This window comes from Saccostrea cucullata, unplaced genomic scaffold (assembly GCF_032062105.1).
Source record: "Saccostrea cucullata isolate Sc308-1 unplaced genomic scaffold, CSIRO_AGI_Scuc_v1 ctg754, whole genome shotgun sequence".
NCBI classification, from domain to species: domain Eukaryota; kingdom Metazoa; phylum Mollusca; class Bivalvia; order Ostreida; family Ostreidae; genus Saccostrea; species Saccostrea cuccullata.
In genome coordinates this window covers 32,662-51,536 of record NW_026927699.1, presented here as the reverse complement: position 1 = coordinate 51,536, position 18,875 = coordinate 32,662, and the positions used below count along the sequence as shown (strand labels likewise).

General features: G+C 32.5%; 1 protein-coding gene across 3 annotated transcripts; it reads right to left on the bottom strand.

The window, feature by feature from the left end:
- Positions 1 to 1,041: 1,041 nt before the first annotated feature.
- Positions 1,042 to 18,528, bottom strand: LOC134275281 (thiosulfate transporter TsuA-like). Of its 3 annotated transcripts, none has more exons than XM_062757556.1 (11): positions 18,361 to 18,528; positions 10,651 to 10,886; positions 10,149 to 10,232; positions 8,581 to 8,738; positions 7,098 to 7,146; positions 6,826 to 6,928; positions 6,086 to 6,209; positions 5,536 to 5,596; positions 5,053 to 5,222; positions 4,581 to 4,732; positions 1,042 to 2,123 (listed from the first exon to the last, which is right to left on the bottom strand). In XM_062757556.1, exons 2-11 carry the CDS (start codon positions 10,859 to 10,861, stop codon positions 1,973 to 1,975), a joined length of 1,263 nt encoding a protein of 420 aa, XP_062613540.1. In that variant the 5' UTR covers positions 10,862 to 10,886; positions 18,361 to 18,528; the 3' UTR covers positions 1,042 to 1,972. The 3 variants fall into 3 exon arrangements, with proteins under 3 accessions (XP_062613540.1, XP_062613539.1, XP_062613538.1); XM_062757555.1 differs by lacking the exon at positions 18,361 to 18,528 and adding an exon at positions 13,891 to 14,300; XM_062757554.1 differs by lacking the exon at positions 18,361 to 18,528 and having other exon boundaries at positions 10,651 to 11,117.
- Between the last annotated feature and the right edge of the window lie 347 nt (positions 18,529 to 18,875).

Here is an 18,875-nt window from a genome sequence, read left to right as displayed (position 1 = left end):
AAAACCATTTGAGACACAGACAGACAGAGGGACATATAGACAGACGGACGGGCGGACAGACGCTGGGGAAATTTATAGTCCTTTCCAGTTTCATCAATTTATTTGATTTTTTTAAAAAAAAGGTTTGACGGTGAAGCCAAAAAAAAAATCAGATTGAAAATATTCATGTTCATTTTTCGTACACGTATGTTCAATACATCTGGTCACCATTTTGAAGAAGGAACAATTGTAGCAATGTGCCAACCATTCCTCCTCAAACATAAGCAGAGCAATTATATTTTATTGGGGGAAAATTGGCTCTGGGGAAAATCGCACTCTATAAATACTACACAGAGTAGGATTTCCCCCCGGAAATTTGACTCTGGTGTGGGATTACCGTAGAGGAAATCCTACATTAGAGCCAGTGTTCCGGGGGGAAATTCTACTCTAGAGCCAGTTTTCCGGGGGGAAAGATTTTAGGGGGGGAAGCCTACTCTACAAGACCGGTATACATGTAGTTGTTATATAACTTCCTTATTTGGAATGTACTGGTAATGAGAATGAATTCATCTCATTTTTTTAACAAAGATAATAACATTATGTTCTTCAAAAAGAAATAAGTTGGGAAGAACATGCGATGTATTAATGATGAAAAACCCAGGGATCATTGTTCTTATTCATTGCAGCCACATAATGGACATTTTATTCTATAAAATCAGTAAAGAATACTAAAAGTGTTTGTATGATTAGTTTTATTATTCTTTTGATCCAAGTCATAATTATTTATGTCTTTTCACTATTGCATAGTCGCCCGCGTGGCGCAGTGGTATGAGCGTCTGCTCTATAGAGTCAGGAAGTAAGGAATCGATATTTACGTCGGGGGCTCGAATCCCCAGTGGGACGTGGAGACCGGATTAAAATTTCACAGTATTCACATTTTACAATTATTTTGCTTATAAAGCGTGTGGGTAGCTACGGCATTTAAATAAACTGTGACGTAAAAATACTATGGAATAAAACAAAAAACGAAAAAAACAGGACTCCTTTTTTATTATCATGTCCATAATGATTGCTTTCATAACTTGGCACAATAAATAAATAATGATAACAAATAAATAATATATTGGCACTCTGTACACTTGATTTCATCAGAAAAACAATCAAAAATTCATTTATCATAATTTTAACAATTCTAATTCAAGATTTAAAAACAAAAATACCTTCACCTTTTAACGCAAACAAGCTAGTTATAGCAATAAGTTACATTGTAACAAGTCTTCGATGATGCTAAAGAAGCAAGATTACATTATACAACAATGTGTGCAAATGTGATCAAATAAGTATATGTATACGTATATGTATACCAGAGAAAAAAGTATATCATAAAGAATCGGTTATAATAAAATCCTATCTGAATTCCTATACGTAGAGTTCAAATGATATAATGAACTGTGTGTGCGTGTCTGGTTCCCTTTTGAATTTTTTTTCGAATAAACCATGCAAAGACATTAGAACTTCTTTACCATTGTTCTTCCTTTTTAAAAAAAAAAATGTTGAAAAAAGGGAGAAAAAGATCTCAAAACAGTGTTCAGTAACATAGTTCTTCCCGTGTGCATCCTGTACACAAAAGGCACAAAACATTGTGAGAAAATTATATATTATTCAACAAATAAGTTTTCTCTATTCCCTATTATCATAGTTTTCAGTATGCATGTATTTCTCAGGAACGTTACATTTAATGAGAAATTCTATACATAAATGAATAACAACAGTTGTCAACAAAATATGAAAATGTATCAAAATATGGCAAGTTTAATTTGTTTATTCGAGCTACACATCATTAATTGTAATACTGTAAATGAACACAATCAGATACATAGTAGATGCATATCTTTCATATGAATTGATTATTGCATATACAAATCACCGGTTTATTGGATTTCATAATAATTCCTCCGGAAATGGGATCGTAATGGATTCTCAATTTATAAATTCAGCTGACGTCACCAAAGGATGTGACGTAAGTGTCTAAGGCACCAGTAGCTTGCATAGCGAAGGCGGTGACGATTGCACCGGCGAACATGAAAGGCACAGCGATGAACGATAACCAGGATAGCAGTCCCATCCCCGACAAACCGTGCCCGCTGTAAAAGAAAGAAAATATGCGATAAAACATCAATATGCACCAGTGGCGGATCCAGGAATATTGAAAAGAAGGGGGCGGCTAGTTTTGAGTCGAGGTAGGGACACACAACCACACCAAAAAAATTATAATATTAGATTTATATTAAATTTTATGCATATTTTGGATACAAGAGGGGAGCCCAGGCCCCCCGATCCCCCTCCTCTAAATCCATTGTGGTACGATTAGTATTCTTGAACTATAACTTTCGGCGGAAAGGTAAAAGTCATATTTTGGAGTAAAATAAAAAAAAAAATAATAATGTGTTTTACGGTGTGACCGTTTGGGCGAGCGCAGTTGTACATTCAAAAATACACCTGAAACGTTGATCCACCACTTCAAACGTCAAGTCGCACAAGACATCTAGACTGTGACGTCACACGAGAGCTCGTCAGGGTTTACGGAAACAGCCGAGCGTCTAGTTAAAGCTATAGACCTAGTGCAATTTTTGTCGAAAGACTTTGCAGAGTTATTTTTTTTTGTTTCTTTTAAAGATTTCTACAAACTGAAAACCTTTTATGCTATACGTTATTACTAGTATTCATTTATTAATTCGCGCAAAGAGTATCGGGCAGGAAAGGAATTCTGGGAAGGTTTAACACAAAAATTTGCCTGACGTATGTACAGATTTCATTCCGAACTTCCTCTGTTCCTACACGCGTCAGTCTATTGAGTCTTCTTCGCGACGCTCGCTATAAAATATATTAAAAGTTGAAACAACAAGTACTCAAATTGGGAACAGAGGAAGCAGGGCCTTTTATAAACATCAGAGGTGGGATCAGGTGCAATGAAGGAGAAGGCATTTCACAAATTAAGGCCATTCCAAGTTTTTTTCTCTGTTTAGCGTCCACCCCATCTTTCAAAAACCTACCTACCTATTCGCAAAAAACACACAAGCCAAAACATAAAACACAGGCTTAAAAGTGATAAAAATGACGCCCTTCAAATGATTTGATCTAACTAAACTGCTTTAATAGAAGAAATATCTATTCTTAGGCAAAAACAAAGGATTATGCTTAAAATACACCCAAAATAACTTTTACTGTATAGAATTATTTGGAGAAATTGACAAAATTTAAAAATTTCGATTAAATTAATCAATTTCAGGACTTCAAATGTTATGTGTTTTTTCTTATATGGGGTGTCAAAAACCAAGGCGCACGCGGACGCTAAACATAGAAAAAACTTGGAATGGCCAAAATGAGAAAAAGAACAAATTTGTAAACATGTATGAAATTATCCCTACATTAAACGTATGTTGTAATTCAATGTTAATCCAATGGAAACACTTAAATATATAAGATTTGTGAAATAAAGCGGACAAGAACTCTGGAAAGCAGTTGATTGAGAAAGGTGCTTTTGTCGAATGTTTTGAAACTGGACAGGAGGAACGTGATTTGTTGGTGTCTGTCAACGAAAATATGTAAACGTAAACTGCCCCAAAAACGAGAAGGCCATTTATTTCGCAGAAATAAGAAATATTTTTGAGGGATCTTTAAAAAGATATCAGTTTAAATACTATGTTGCTTGTACAAATGTATCATCAATTTATTGATCATCATATTTTGTTGATTTTATTATTGAGTGGAACCTTAAAAACAACTATCCAAAATATCCATCAAGAAAAGAAATATCACAGCAATGAAAAAAAAAGTTTTTCTCTGCTGGCGCAAAGATCATTCAAAACTGATGATAAAGTATCCTTTGTGTTTCTTTTTCAATTGATAAGGGACAAAATATTTTCCTCATTTCCTTTAAAAAGTTGTTGATGCAAATATGCAAGAGATCTGTCAAGCCCTATCAAATGAAAGATCAAGTTTTCCCTATCACCTTTAAGGAAAAACTTCATCAAAAAATTATTAATTTAATGTTACCTAGATACCTGAGATATTTTATCTCCCTTTTTTTAGATTTCTGTGTGTTTTGTCAAAACACTTATCTTTTTATCTTGACCTTGCTTTTGCATTAGGATACTAGGTTATCTTTTTATTCCCATTTCTTTAGATAGCAGCCGGGTAGAGCAATATGACCTTGTTTAGATCACATATCAGATAAATCTGAAGGTCAAAAAACTTTCTTGTGCTGTGACTCAGCATTAACATGAAGGTTATCAAAATAAAATTTAATGGTTTGTTTTGATATTATATTTCATTCTTACCTGGCATCAGTGAATGACATTAGGTGTTTATTTTTACCAATATCATATTTAAGATTTTGATAAATTACTTTTCTTAAAGACTTTCGAATTTTTGAATGTTTTAAGAATAACGTGTCATTTCACCTGAACCGCTTGGATTCATCAATGTCTACATAGGACTTTGCACCCTTCCTTATATTTAAATGAGTGAATTTAAGGATAATGACAATGCTCAATTTTAATTGATGCTCTTTAATCTTTAATTAATAAAAAGGTTTTTACCTTGTACAACCTGATCCAAAGCGGGCACCCCAGATCATAATAATTCCTCCTAATAATGCCATATGAACCGGAACACCTTTAGCGATACCAAAGGAATCCGAGGATGCAGCGGAAATAGCCCCACCAACTATTGCACCAGTGACATATATAACCTGCAAAGTACATGTTTATTGCTGCAAATAAAATCTCTGGTTATTTGTTTCTGTTTAGGAATGAACAAAACTGTGTTGATTTAGAATTTTTTTCTTAACAAAATTTGCATTGCATGAATAAGGATTAAAAATCGTCTGTTTAAACCTCATAAAAAATTTATTTAATGCTTGAAAAATCATAAATGTGTCGGTTAAGAAGAGTCATTATGTAGAAGCTTCTATCTAAAATTGCTTGAACAACAAAGATGTAATTGCGTTCTGTTTTAGTATTTCCATTTACTATTTCCGTTTGGTTTTGACAATGGTCTTTGTAAGCGTACCTGCCACCAATTAGACACACCCAGCCTTTTCCGACTGAAGTAAGGAAACATTTGTTTTGCACCTTTCGTATAGAATAACTGAGCAACAACTGTGACGTAACTGGAGGATCCACCAATCGTATCCTTCACCAAGAGGATCACGGGAATTTGGAGTAAACCAACCAATGCACCTAGAGTTTTATAAAGTTTTAAAAACAATGAATAAGAATATATATCATTTCAGTTCGATAGCTTTATTTTTTATCCGTGTTCTGTTATATGTGTGGGTGTTTAATATTTTATACATTATTTATTAATCATAGTAGGCATTTTCTCATCAAGATTTTTATAATTCGAATTAAAACAGAAAGGAAAATTTGTTATATTTTCAAAAATAAAATTATTATTTTCATAAAATTATCAGTTTCAGTCCCATCTTCATTAAATCTACTTTGAAACTTCAAATAACCATTCAAAGATAATAATTAATTAAGATGCCTTTACCTCCAAAATAAGGTGGCCAAGCTATTGTTGTAACCACATTAGACCTGAGTAGAGTATCTCGCTGAAAAATGAAATATTTTAACAAAGATAATAATAAGAAACATTAAAAAGCCAAATACATGTTTAAAAGAGAAAAAAAAACTTAGTTGAAAATCATTGTGAGTTAAAATTTTAACGTTTATAACATCATGAATAATACAGTAATTGCAAATTAGTACAATGAGAATATTATTCTGTTATTGTCCTTCAAAAAAATCTCCGTAAAGACGTCTCATTTACTGGTCCGTAATGCGTCAGTTTTACAACATATCGATTTCTCAAAACGACATGGAATTAAACAATATCTGGCTATATTGTCCTTACTGTTGATTTAACTAATAACCATTGACAATTTGACAAAACCAGTGACTATACTTAATAACTTTCAGATAAAACAAATCAATGTAACTATACAATACTTAAATTTCGAATCTGCTGTAGTTTTCATTTTTCATGAATTTGAAATGAACTCGCAATCAGGCCTTTTAGAAATTTAAAGGTATAAACTTACCCCTAAAGTTTCTAAGTCTTTTTCATATGGCCAGAACCATTCTATTATAAAAACTACAACAGCTAATACCACTGCCATAGGAAGAGCGATAGCTGCATATGGCACATTTAATTTTTCATGGACTCTGTAAAAAGGGGATGAAATGATTTTTGATATGTTTGGCTTTAAAAATAAACACACATACACACAAACAAAAGACATTAAAATGAATTTTAATGTTGATTTGAGCCTGAATATTTTACGTAACAATACGACGGTGTCGTTTATACTGATTTTTATTTGAAAATTAAGATAAGTAAATGAGTATATATACATATATTGTCGTGTACTTATTTTAATTTTTAAATTAAACCATTAAACAAAAAAAGTATTACAATTTCATCGATTGTGGTTCAACTTTTTTCACACCTAACACCAATGTTCAAAAACATGTTTTGTATTGGAGCAAGGAAAGTTATAGTAGGTAAATCTATTACTGCACATATAAAAAATTGCGAACATCATATTTTTCGAAAAAAAATATGACAGTACACTTTGTAGAACATATTCTCCTCATTTACAAGACTAGTCGAAAAAAGTTAAATGCTTGAATTTGCTGCCTGAAAAATACACTAATACCTCTAGAAAAATCCTGCAAACCTGCAAGCAATAAATTATCACTTTAGCAAGATCAAGTCTTATGTATATAATTTAATAAAATGTAAATTTGTTTATTATTTATTGAAATAAATCGTACTTACTGTTGATGTTTAATGCAGTACTTTGGTTTCGTTACTGTAGAGAGCTGGGAACCAAGCAACCCGTATGACAGAGCACCAATCAAAGCACCAAGTAAAGTAAAAACTGAAAGCAGTAACATTTAAGTCTATCAATATTATACGGTATAAAATGAAATTTAAAATATAGTACAATGTAATATATGATATATACATGATGTACATGTATTTTTTTTATTTAATTAACATTTAATTCTTTTAATAAAATATGTTCGTTATTGTTGTAAATGGCTTACCAGAGTTTGGGACCCACGCACCAACTTGTGGTAAAACCATACCCGGACACTAGCAATAAAATTGAACATAAAATTATAAATATACATATGGAAAGTTGGGTTGTGATTTAAGTTCATTATATTATGTTCTTATTAACTAGATAAAAAGAAACCTTTCATTGCTATTGTACTGAACAAATTGAAGGTTTTAATAAAAGAATTATAATGTACATAAAAAATAAATTTTGACTATAATAAATTTGAAATAACTTCACTTAAGATTTTGAGATGTTGTTAAATTGCAATGTGAAATCGTTTTATATAAAATATAATTGAGTCTTCACCTAACACCAAAATTTCCATTGAGAAGTTTGTTACGATTTCGTAACTGCACTCATTATTAAACATCATATTCAATCTTTTTTGAATCTGTAAAGAATTTATTGAACAAACGTTTGAAGATACATTCGCCTATTATACATATCTTTTGAACTTTTTCGACAATGTACAAAGGAAATAGATAAGTTGTTCGCCAGATAAGTAACACCCCCCGTGGCCGAGCACATGAAATAGCTTTGTCAGATTCCTTAAAGAATTTGGCTGAAGATCTCGCTATCTTAAAAACTTCAGCGCCAAGATAATAATTGGCATTTAATATTCAGAACAAAGGTTTCTGTGTTAGTAGAACTGTTCCAAATCATAAGTTTAAAATCAGAATGACATGTTTTTATTTAAAGAGATCTTTTATCTCCAGCCTTAGGTGGTAAACCGAAAAATGCATTGTACTTTTCGCATGAGGACTGGTAAAAAAAAACAGATCAATGATGCAGTTCTAATAAACTTCTAAAGAAGTAGACGATTTTTATACGTTCTGCAAGCAAATTTTTTTGACAATTACATGTATAGTGTTGATATAATTATATTTCTTAACCATGTATTTTTTGGAACCAAAAGTCATACTTGCATGATGAGATAAAACATAGTATACTGAAGAGGATGATTCCAAATTATCTAATAACTAAATTCAAAAATCAAACTTAAAATCAAATATCGTCAATCATTTAAATGAATCAACATGTTTCTTATCTAATATGAATGTAAAATTTTAAAATAATATTTTTTTCTTTTTATTTTCAGTAGTCTTTAACCGTCTTTCGTTATATACATGACATTTGTATTCTATCTAATAAGGTACATTGTAATGTAATTTAAAAATAAATAAGAAAATTGATTTTAAAACTACTGTGCGGAAAAATATATTTAAATGTTAAAATATTTAATAGTAATGATTAACGAATAAAATTTTGGGTCTTTGAATGAATATTTGATCACGGAATTTTTCAAGCTCCAGAGACTTTTTAAGTACAAAAAAAAAACGCTATGCATTAGCTTGATTGAATATTGAAATTTCCAAATCAATGAATGAAATTTTAAAAAAGGCTTATTTCAACAGAATATTACAGTGAATGATCTAGAAAATCCAAAATGAAAAAATTCAGCTTACAGCACCACACAGTGACATTCCAATGCCCAACAGAAATGGCCCCACTGCACTGGACAGAAATCCCTTGTCAGTAAAGCAGGAGACGAAGTCTTTTGATGCTTCCTCGAATTTCTGCTTTGTGGCTGGGACTATAGAAAGTATCGCCATGCATAGCTGACCTGCAGTAAGGAATTTCATTTTCTAAATTGCCGCATAAGTATTCTGTTTCTTTTCTTTAATTATATCACCCGCTATTTTTATTTATATATTTCAAAGGCGTCGGAACCGGGGGGGGGGGGGCTAGGGGGGTCGGACCCGTGGGATGGGGGCTAAGGGGGTCAGCCCCCTCCCCCACTTTTTTGAAAAAAATAGACAAAATATACGAAAAATGGGGCTTAACTTTTTTTTGTTTGTTTACCCCCCCCCCCCATTTCAATTTGTGTCCGTCCCCTATGTTGTAGGTGCTCTAAGGAATGGATTGTGGATGGTCTATATTTGATTCTAAAGCGTCTTGTAAACTTTGACGATAAACTACTCGAAGATACGTGAACACGCAATGCATGCATGTATAATGCATAAATGTACACGTTTGTGCAGCATTATAAAATCAATTTCAAACTGAAGAGTTTATTTAGTAAATGTGACCTTGTGAATGTTAGGAGGTATCGATAATAAACAAGTGTTTTTATGTCCCCATATCCTTGCGTCTCTCCGGACCATCCCACTCTTTACACCTCCCTCCTTTCTCTTCCCACACTCTCAAAATTTCTTTTCTTGCAACCCTTTTACGTGTACCCTCTCTTTATCATTTACTTCTACGTTTGTTTTACATTTTTTCTATAATATACTTTAATGTAAATTTGTTGATTCTGATCCGTTGAGAAGCATTAATTTTATTGAAAAAAAAAACTGTTACGCGCTGAATAATGAAGCCTCATCCTCCAGCATAGGGACAGTCAACATTGCTTGACGACGGGTCAACATTCCAAAAAATGTTGACTGCGCAGAATTTCTGCGTGCAAGGTTCACTGTAAGTGAAAAGTTTTTGGCAATGCATGTAACAATTTTAAATTTGAAGATGACAGACCCCAACAGTGTCTCCAGACAGGAGGAGGGGTTCGGGGGTGCAAATCACCAGGTTTTTAGGTATTATCCTTATCAGTGATATGGTTTTCTCTACCTGGAGTATCAATATGGAAAAGGGGCGCTGTCTGGATCAATTTACTTTTATAACTTTAAACGTAGAATAATCGAACTTATCTACCTTTCTCCCCAGACAAAAAAAAAAATATTCGATAATCTATCAATTGTCGTAAATCACGGCCATCAAGTCCTTCAACAGAGAATTATTACCTCCCTCGGTCTTCCCTGTCTGGCTTTATTAATTTTCAAAAAAATCGGGTGTCTTATCTTTTAATTCAGATAATTTTTTTAACAAAGATTTCTATCAGTTCACTCTCTAACACTGACTGATACATTTATATGTCTGGGAGGGGAATGAACAATGTTTTAAACTCTGCAAGGGACATTGATATGTGTAATTTTTTTAGTGCTGTTTTTAAAAAAATGAGAAATTATGAATTCCTTACCTGTTACCACGGCCGAAAGAAACATTTTTAACATGATGAAGTTTTGAAATACCATCTGGTCTCTGATACTCTTTGGTTCAAACACTGAAATTAGAAAATAATGCATGAGAATTGTCATAATTTCATTGCAATTACTTGAATAAATAGATAGTTTTTTTTTATAATTTAAAAACATACATCATGCATGCAGGCTTTATAATATTCAAAGCATGAAGAATATAAAACTATATTAAGCTTACTTATGTTACAGATTTGTTACATAGGCGTCAGAACCGGGGGGAGGCTTAGCCCCCCCCCCTAAGTCCAACCCCCCCCACGTTTTTTGCAAATATGTACATAATATAGGCATTAAAAATTTGGGGTTTACCTTTTTTGTTTTTTTACCCTACTTTCAATAACCCCCCCCCCCCACACTTTCAATTTGCTTCCGACGCCTATGTGTTAACAATACTAACAGCATTGAACATGAATCCTATATTAATCATAAAAGATGAATTCTTACCCCTAGCCTTCTCGAGAGCTATCCCAAACACAATTCCACACAGCCCCACCCCGGCAAGTTTCAGGAAAATTTTCCCGCAATTTTCACATCGGGGCTTCTCGGACGTTTCTTCTTGTTCACTACAAGTGTCATCGGTAAAGCAGTCTTTAGTGGTTTCCACATCGATGTAGGATACCTGGTTATTCTTGGTCTGAATTAATGATGACGTCATTTCGTCTCCAGTGTCTTTGACGTTCCTGTTACGAGAACTACGATGTTTTACTCCGATGTTTTCAGCCATTTTTCAAAAATAAAATTGATATAATTTCCTTCCTTTCTCAAAATATACAGTTTACAATTTTTCAATATAATGCTCTCGTTTCACAAATGGGTATCAAATTTGAACTGCTTTATACATTTTCTACATAACCATGCGCTTAGAATTTCACTTTCATCCTTAAAACATTAAGAGCTCCCCATATTGTCAAGTCACTGAACGAACACAATAGCGCAACTTTCAGTTAAGTATTTGAGCACATGTCATAATTGATATAAAGCCGAGAATGTATACAAACAATGTTATCAGAGCGGAAGTTTATCGGTCATAAATTTTTTGACCTCGATATATATTTAAGGGCATTGTAAAACAATTGATTAACAGTTAAATCCCCAAAGTCACGTTTACAAGTTATGACGCTGCAAAATCAGATTATTACCGCGTTAGGATTGAATGCACGACCTATTCAGATAATATTCGCATCATGTTCGAAACAATTTGTGTCATCTTCAGAAATTTAAAGGTTTAAAGCGAGAAAAATAATTATTGTCATTTTTGCATCGATGCAGCTAATTTATTGGCATTAAATCAAAGACGTATGGCTGAAGACATTATCTATCTGTTAACGGATTGTCAAGATTTGATTATCGCTCGATTTAACATGGCGTAATTATTTTAAACAGATCTTAAAGTTGGTGAAGTATAAAGAGTTACCCCCATTTTGTTCATTTTTTTATTTAATTTTCATTATTACATAATAGATTTTTTTTTTATAAAATATGCATAGAAAGTTCAGTACATATTCCCTGCATTGATTTACTGTGCATCTGTGTGATAGGTCATACAGTCATGTACATTTAGTTAAAATAATTTTGGCCTCCCCGGGAAAATCTTTTAAGTATTGTTAAGTAGTTAGACCAACTTTTTTTTTTAAATTAATTTCCTGAAAATGGTAAAGTGAGAGTTTTTCGCGACTAAAACTGTTGAAACTTCGAGCTTGAATATAGTTTAATTCTTTATTAAATTTCTGCATTTATATTTAGATTGGTTCCCACAATTCTTTTGAAAAATAAAAACTTTATTAATATTGTTCAAGCCTATTTATAATCCATGGATTATAAATTATTTTTACGTATACCTATTTACTCAATATTTTTAATTGTTGTTTGAAACAAAAGTATACTTTTTTTTTGTATAAAGTTACATACTACATATACTAATAAATATGTTAACTTCCATAAAAGGAATGGAAAAAACAGTCGTGATCAGGCACACTTCAAGATAAAAAATAAAAAAAAGAAATCAACATATAGAAGACGAGTGGAAAAATTATTTTCGCGTGTTCATAAATATTGATTTCCCAATCGGTGTGGAGGTGGTCAATTTCCCCTGTGTAATTTTGTTACCGACAAAATTGAAAACGTATTCTCAATCCTATGCCCCACCCTTCCCCTTCACCATATTTTATTATTTTTTCTTAGTTACTTAGTCCCAATAACAAAATTTTAAGAAGTCAAATAAAGATCAACTCTTCATCCAAATTTCAAGTTTTTAATAAGTTGACAGTATCTTTTAGTATAATACATGTATGTCTATATCATAATAAATTATATCTAAGCAGGGGACAGCATCTCCTGCCAACCTAAATAAATATTGTAGCTGACAATTTATTCGCGTCGCCAATAAATGCTGTAAAAATAAATATGAAGGGAATAGTATACAAAGCATAATAAATATGCACTTTTATTGTACGTAGATTTGAATTTTTCGCAAAATTTATTTTTAAGATAAGTTTTGTTTCAGAGATATTGCGTTTTTTATATATTTAGTATACAAAAAGGATTGGGAATAAGTTTTTTTTTTTCAACTTACTTAAAAGAATACATGTATACATGTAAGTTCCTCTCCTTAAACATTTTAAAATTTCTATTATCATATTGTTTGCCCATTTGGGAAATTTCATCTTCAGTGTCCTTGTCATGTATGATCAATAATGAAATCATTCTTTATTTGAAATAGATTTTGGAAAAAAAAACATCATATAGCATCAATTATTAAAATCAAAAATCCTTTTTTTAAATAATTGATTGATCCTTTTTTTTTAATCAAACAAATGTTTAAAGAGGGAGAGAGAGAGAGAGAGAGAGAGAGAGAGAGAGATTACTCAGTATATTATCAACATGTATGATATAAGTATACAAAAGTTTTATCGCAGGATATCATTTATAATTTTTTGTGATAAATGTACATGCAGCTAAATACAAAACTATCTGCTAAAAATCTTTGCTGGAAGAGACTGCTAAAAGTTACGATCTACCGCGGCAGTTCGTCTGTGTGTTTTAAGATAAGACACTTATTTCCTATTAAAACACCGAGTATCTATTTAAACAAGGTGTAGACGAATTGCACTTTGTTTGTTCAGCGAGAAATTATCAAACTTTTAATCAATAAAGCCCTATAATTTGATATGCAGTAATTAAACATGGAGCACGGAAAGGCGCTTAAATACCCGTGTGTCCTACGGACCACTGTCGCATTTTTTTTTAGATAAAGAAATGATTCAATCAATTCACATCTGATAGTGTCATTGAAATTAAAATATTTATTTACAACTGTGGAATTTTTTTAGCATGGTATTTAAGCTATATGCAACGGACGACATTTCATTTTCAGACAGATATGTCTACATGGTAACAGTTAGCTTATTTTCACAACAACTTAACTATGTACTGATGTGTTCTTTCACATATTTCTCCCCACTAACAAAAGTTATCACAAACCGTGATTAATAACAAAGTAGTTCTAAATTCTTCCATCTGTGTTAATTTTAAGCACATTTTCTCTGTTCGCATAAAGAAAAAGTATTTTTTTTTTAGAAAAACGAAAAATAATTCTTTTCATAATCAATACTGCAGGTACAAGCTTAAAGTTTTCTTAAACTTGCTTAACTTTGAACATGAACATGTGAAGTCAAGAGCCCTTACCCGTAAATTGTTCAATCCAGAGGTAGGTCTACCCCATACGCCATAGATGTCCAAAGTGATTGAAAGTTTTTACTTATCTACGATATAACAGTATGCGAACGTGACCCAAATTCATCTAAATCACTGCACACACACACACACATTCACTGTATAATCCTAACTCAATCCGCGCAAACTCTGCTAGCTGAGCAGTTCTCGTTTTAGAGTCAATGACCAATTATATTTAATTACCTACTCGGTCAGTTGATTCGAATATTGTTTTTTTTCTTTCCGAACACATTTGAGGAAGATTAATAAAACTTAAATCCCTTCGCATGAAATATTTATAATTTTAGATAAGTCCGATATTCCGTGAATTTCATTTTAAGCTATCGATATATTGTTAATCGGCTTATCAGCCAGAAATATGCCGTATGAATGAAAAATATATACAGAGACGTGAATACAAAGGACACTTGTTCTAATCCAGGTCCTTTAAAACCCCTCTACTGATTAACTTTATCACCGTGAAGGACTCTAAATCTTAATCCAATTAGAATATATAAGTTAAATTTAATTTGATAGTCTTTTTAAAACCTCTCAACTTTTTAAATAAATTTTAATTCAAAATTTGAAGAGGCTTCGTAGGATTAGAAATACTGATTTAGAATACACATTAAAAGTTTTTTGACGCTTAAATTGGGACAGAAAAAATTTAAGTTTGGCATCTTCGGAGATTTTTTTTTTAAAAAAGATCAATTGTGTTTATTGTTGGTGTTGATTGATTTGTAAAGCTGAGGTTTATTGTGCTATTTGAAATCAAAATAATCCTTATTATGCTAAAACGTGACAAGTAGCGGTCAAATATTTTGGTTTTTGTTATCTGTTCAATAGCGATCGTCACGTTCGCAATTCAGCGCTGGTCATCAATTATACAACATAGCAACGACATTTAACAAAAAAATTAAGACAAGTATTTTTTTCAACTTATATCATGCAACAATGGAATTTCAACAATGATAGATAATATTTAGTCCCGTTTTTCAGCTAATATTGAATTCTGGTGTAATAATATATGCCTTAATTTGTTGTAAATAAGTCGAAATTCGAATAGTAATACGACTTGCTCGTTTTGGACCTAAAATGGCATTTAATAAATTAAGTAATCAATACTCACTTTACCGGAATAAAATTACACATTAAATATTTATTTCACTAAACTATTTAAAACAATTTCCAATGATCATACCTGCGCATAATATTATAATAATATCATTTACGAGATTGCATGACTACTTATAAATTTAAAAAGCAAATAAGAAGGCCAAAAGAATTTATTTAAGAGGTATGCATTAATATAAATTTTCTCAATTGGTCGCCCGCGTGGCACAGTGGTTATATAGAGTGTTTGCTCTAAAGTCGCGAAGTAAGGAGTTGATCCTTATGTCGCGGGTTCGAAACCTACTGCGGGACGTGGAGACCTGTCCTTCGGATGAGACCGTATAGACCGAGATCCCGTGTCGCAGTAGGTGCTGGCATGAAAGAGATCCCTCACTGCTCTAAAGCCATGAGAACCTGAGTATAGGTAAAAATTTGTAACTCTCCATCGGCAAGAAGGTGCGTCTCCATATGAGTGTAAAATTTTCAAGAGAGACGTTAAATAACAACCAATCAATCAATCGATTTCATTGCTATCGCGTCTACCGAGATTTATTTTTCTCTTTTACTGAGAATTATTTATAATGCATTTTCTGATGTACGGAATTGGACATATACTTTCAGATATATGATGTAGACATTCAATTCACTTATTTTAGATCAATTTCCATTTTCTTTGATAAGTTTGTCTCCGTAAGGATATACATGTATGTACATGCATTGATGTCATCTCTCTGAGATCTAACCGAATTTTCAAAAATCCTCCTTAATACAATTTTCCTTTTAAACTTCTTATTTTCATTCAAAAGGATGCAAATACTCCATTGCATGGAAATTGAATAGAACTTGCATGAATACGCACATGTTAGGTAGTTATCTTTTAGAAGACACTCTGAAATTAATCATAATACACAGTACTTAATATTTATGTTTCAATGGCTTAGTTTGAAGAAACATGAACCCCTGAAACATCAGAGGTGGGATCAATCTTATAGTACATCCTTGTCTGTCGCGTAGCGCAGTGCCTGCTCTAAAGTCGCGAAGTAAGGAGTTGATCCTTATGTCGCAGGTTCGAATCCCACTGTGGGACGTGAGACCGGTCCTTCGGATCAGACCGTATAAACCGAGATCACGTGTCGCAGTAGGTGCTGGCACGAAAAAGATCCCTCCCTGCTCAATGGCCCTAACTTCCGTGTATAGGCAAATTTTGCAACTCTCCACCGGCAAGTGGCGGCGTCTCCATATGAGTAAAAAATTCTCGAGAGGGACGTTAAACAACATACAATCAATCAATCATACAGTGCATCCTCCACGCGGCTTGCTTTTTGAAATATATTTATATGATCTGATTGACATACTCACCACGCCCGTAGACGTTTATGCCTGATCCAAATTTTTCACAGAGGCAGATACATATATTTTGAACCCAAAGTAAACAACAACAAAAACTTGCCTAAGACCTTTACATACGTATTTGTATATTTTCTCACATTTGCCCAGTTACAAGAGCAATTTCTCACCAGAGGGCGCACTTCACGTGCTGGAGTGCGTAAAACGGCCCTCTGGTGAGAAATTGTTGCGAGAGAATTGAAAAGGCAAAATAACGCTAACATGGACAAAATGGGAATGAGAAGATTAAGAGAACCAAATTGGTAAAGTATAGACTTAAAATGACGAAGACGAGTGAATGGTCCTTTTACGTATAAAATACAACCTTAATATAAAGTACGATATATTTCATTAATTTGATTAAACGTTTTTAATAAATATGATATAAAAATAATGTATATTTGGTATTCATGGTTTTAAAAAATTCTAAAAACAAAATGTGGGAGTTATAAAAGTTCAGTTGACCTTAAAAAGCACACAAAAAATCTGTCCACTATATAAATGTGCGTCCAGCGTGAAAATTTAAAAGGTGATTTTTCGCTTCGTCATTTTGTTTGCTTGCAATTATCTTGGAGGAAAAATATTTGCATAATTTAAATCTAAATGAAATCCGATTAAAAGAGAATTAAAAGAGAATTCCTAAAGATTTTACTTCACCCTTAATGACTAAGTTAATTTTTTGTTCAATGGACTATTGTTGTTTCAATTACTTCTCTCAATTGGTTCAGGAATTACATAGAGATATTTTGAAGAGGTATTAAGGTGACGTACCGGCTCGTACGTATTTATCAAATTTATTACAATGTTTTATTACATAAGTGATAACTTAATATTACAGAATTCAGCCTTACAGATAGAAACGGATAGAGACTGTCCTCGTAATACTGTTATATTATTTCAAGAGGAGTTCAGTACTTGCGAGTCATATGTAATACGTTTGGTATGGCACTCGCAATTAAGGGGTGTGTGGTACTATAAATAACAATGGTTAAATACTTTGTGTATTATTTTGCAGTAAGCTTTTAAAAAGTTTTACTTTGTTAGAAATTTTGCTAGAATATTTTTTGATTAATGCAATTTAAACTGGAGGTACTGCGAGCACTGAGCTCGCAAAATGATACCCCCCCCCCCATATTAAAATATTATTATAATGACAAAGTCCACGTTTTGCTATGAAAGACCAAACATATTAAAGTGTTAGATCAAAAGTAAAATAAAAGTTTACACAATGACACAATGTGATAAAGAATCTGTGAGAGTCAATCATTAAATCTTATTCAGTGGCCATGGTAAAGGAGGAGTTATGGAAAAGAGATAGGTACCCAGAAGCGTTACGGACGGACGAACAAACATACGGCTAGACGGACGGATACTCCCATCACTATATACATGTACCCCCAGGCTTTTTTCAGCGGGGGTATAAAAATATATAAATGCTAAAAAATGTACAATGTAATATACTTTACGCGATAAAAAAGCGATGTTTTAGATTCTGCTAAAAAAAAAAAAAAATAAATGAATAAAAATTAAATTTTTTAAACCTGTTCACGTTTTTTTTTTAAATTAAATTATTGAATTGTTTAATGCATGTACTGTAAACAAACACACAAATAGCATTTCCTGCAGATCAAAAATAAATCAGAGAAAAATTACTTTCTTTTTAATTTCCGTATTTCCCATTAACCTTTATTTAATAAAGAATCCGAAATTAACCGTTTTCTTTGATTTATTGAAATCCACTTTCCCTTCCCCTCAAGCTAAGTAAGTTATAAAAGCCAAGAAGAAAAGGAAATTCTACGGAACTTAACTTTAAGAATCTAATTTGGGGCTTCTTAATTGATGAACCATCCGTGGGGGAAATTATTCTGGTAAAACACACACACACACATTGAGAGAGAGAGAGAGAGTCAGACAGACAGACAGACAGACAGACAGGGTACTTACAAAAATAAGGCCGTAGATGCAATCCTTGCATTGAGAAATCTTTAGGAAAACAAAAGAACAAAAAACTTCGTATCACTTGAAATTTTCTCACATGAATTATAGTTCCCAATTCCACCTCAACCTTTTTCTTCTTCTTTTCACCTCATCAGGTAGCTTAGATAATTAAAACCAAAAAAAAAAATTTTTTTACCTGCGAATAGTACATAGGCCTATTTTCGGTCTAATTCAAAAGAGCCGCTACGCTGTGTTAAATAAACTTAAGATCCGATTTAAAAATTATTCTCATTGTTGCGAATACATAATTGTAAGCTGGTCTAAAATTCCGGACCTGTTATTTTTAAAAGTCGACTCGACCCACGACGGAAATACAGGCGGAAGGGATTTTTTTTTAACAAGTTCATTGCCCGAGCAAAAATGTTGCGGAAAGGACATACATGTGTTTTTGTACATGTATTTAGTCGGTTTCCACTCTTATTCTACTAAATAATCCGTGGTCTAATTCGTGAGACCTTGGG

Excerpts from the sequence above, each read along its gene's own strand:
- LOC134275281 (XM_062757554.1), bottom strand. The coding sequence starts at position 10,930 with ATGGCTGAAAACATCGGAGTAAAACATCGTAGTTCTCGTAACAGGAAC. Across the intron at positions 5,597-6,085 it reads AAGACTTAGAAACTTTAGGG|CGAGATACTCTACTCAGGTC; the intron begins GTAAGTTTATAC and ends TTCATTTTTCAG. Across the intron at positions 5,223-5,535 it reads TTGGCCACCTTATTTTGGAG|GTGCATTGGTTGGTTTACTC; the intron begins GTAAAGGCATCT and ends ATAAAACTCTAG.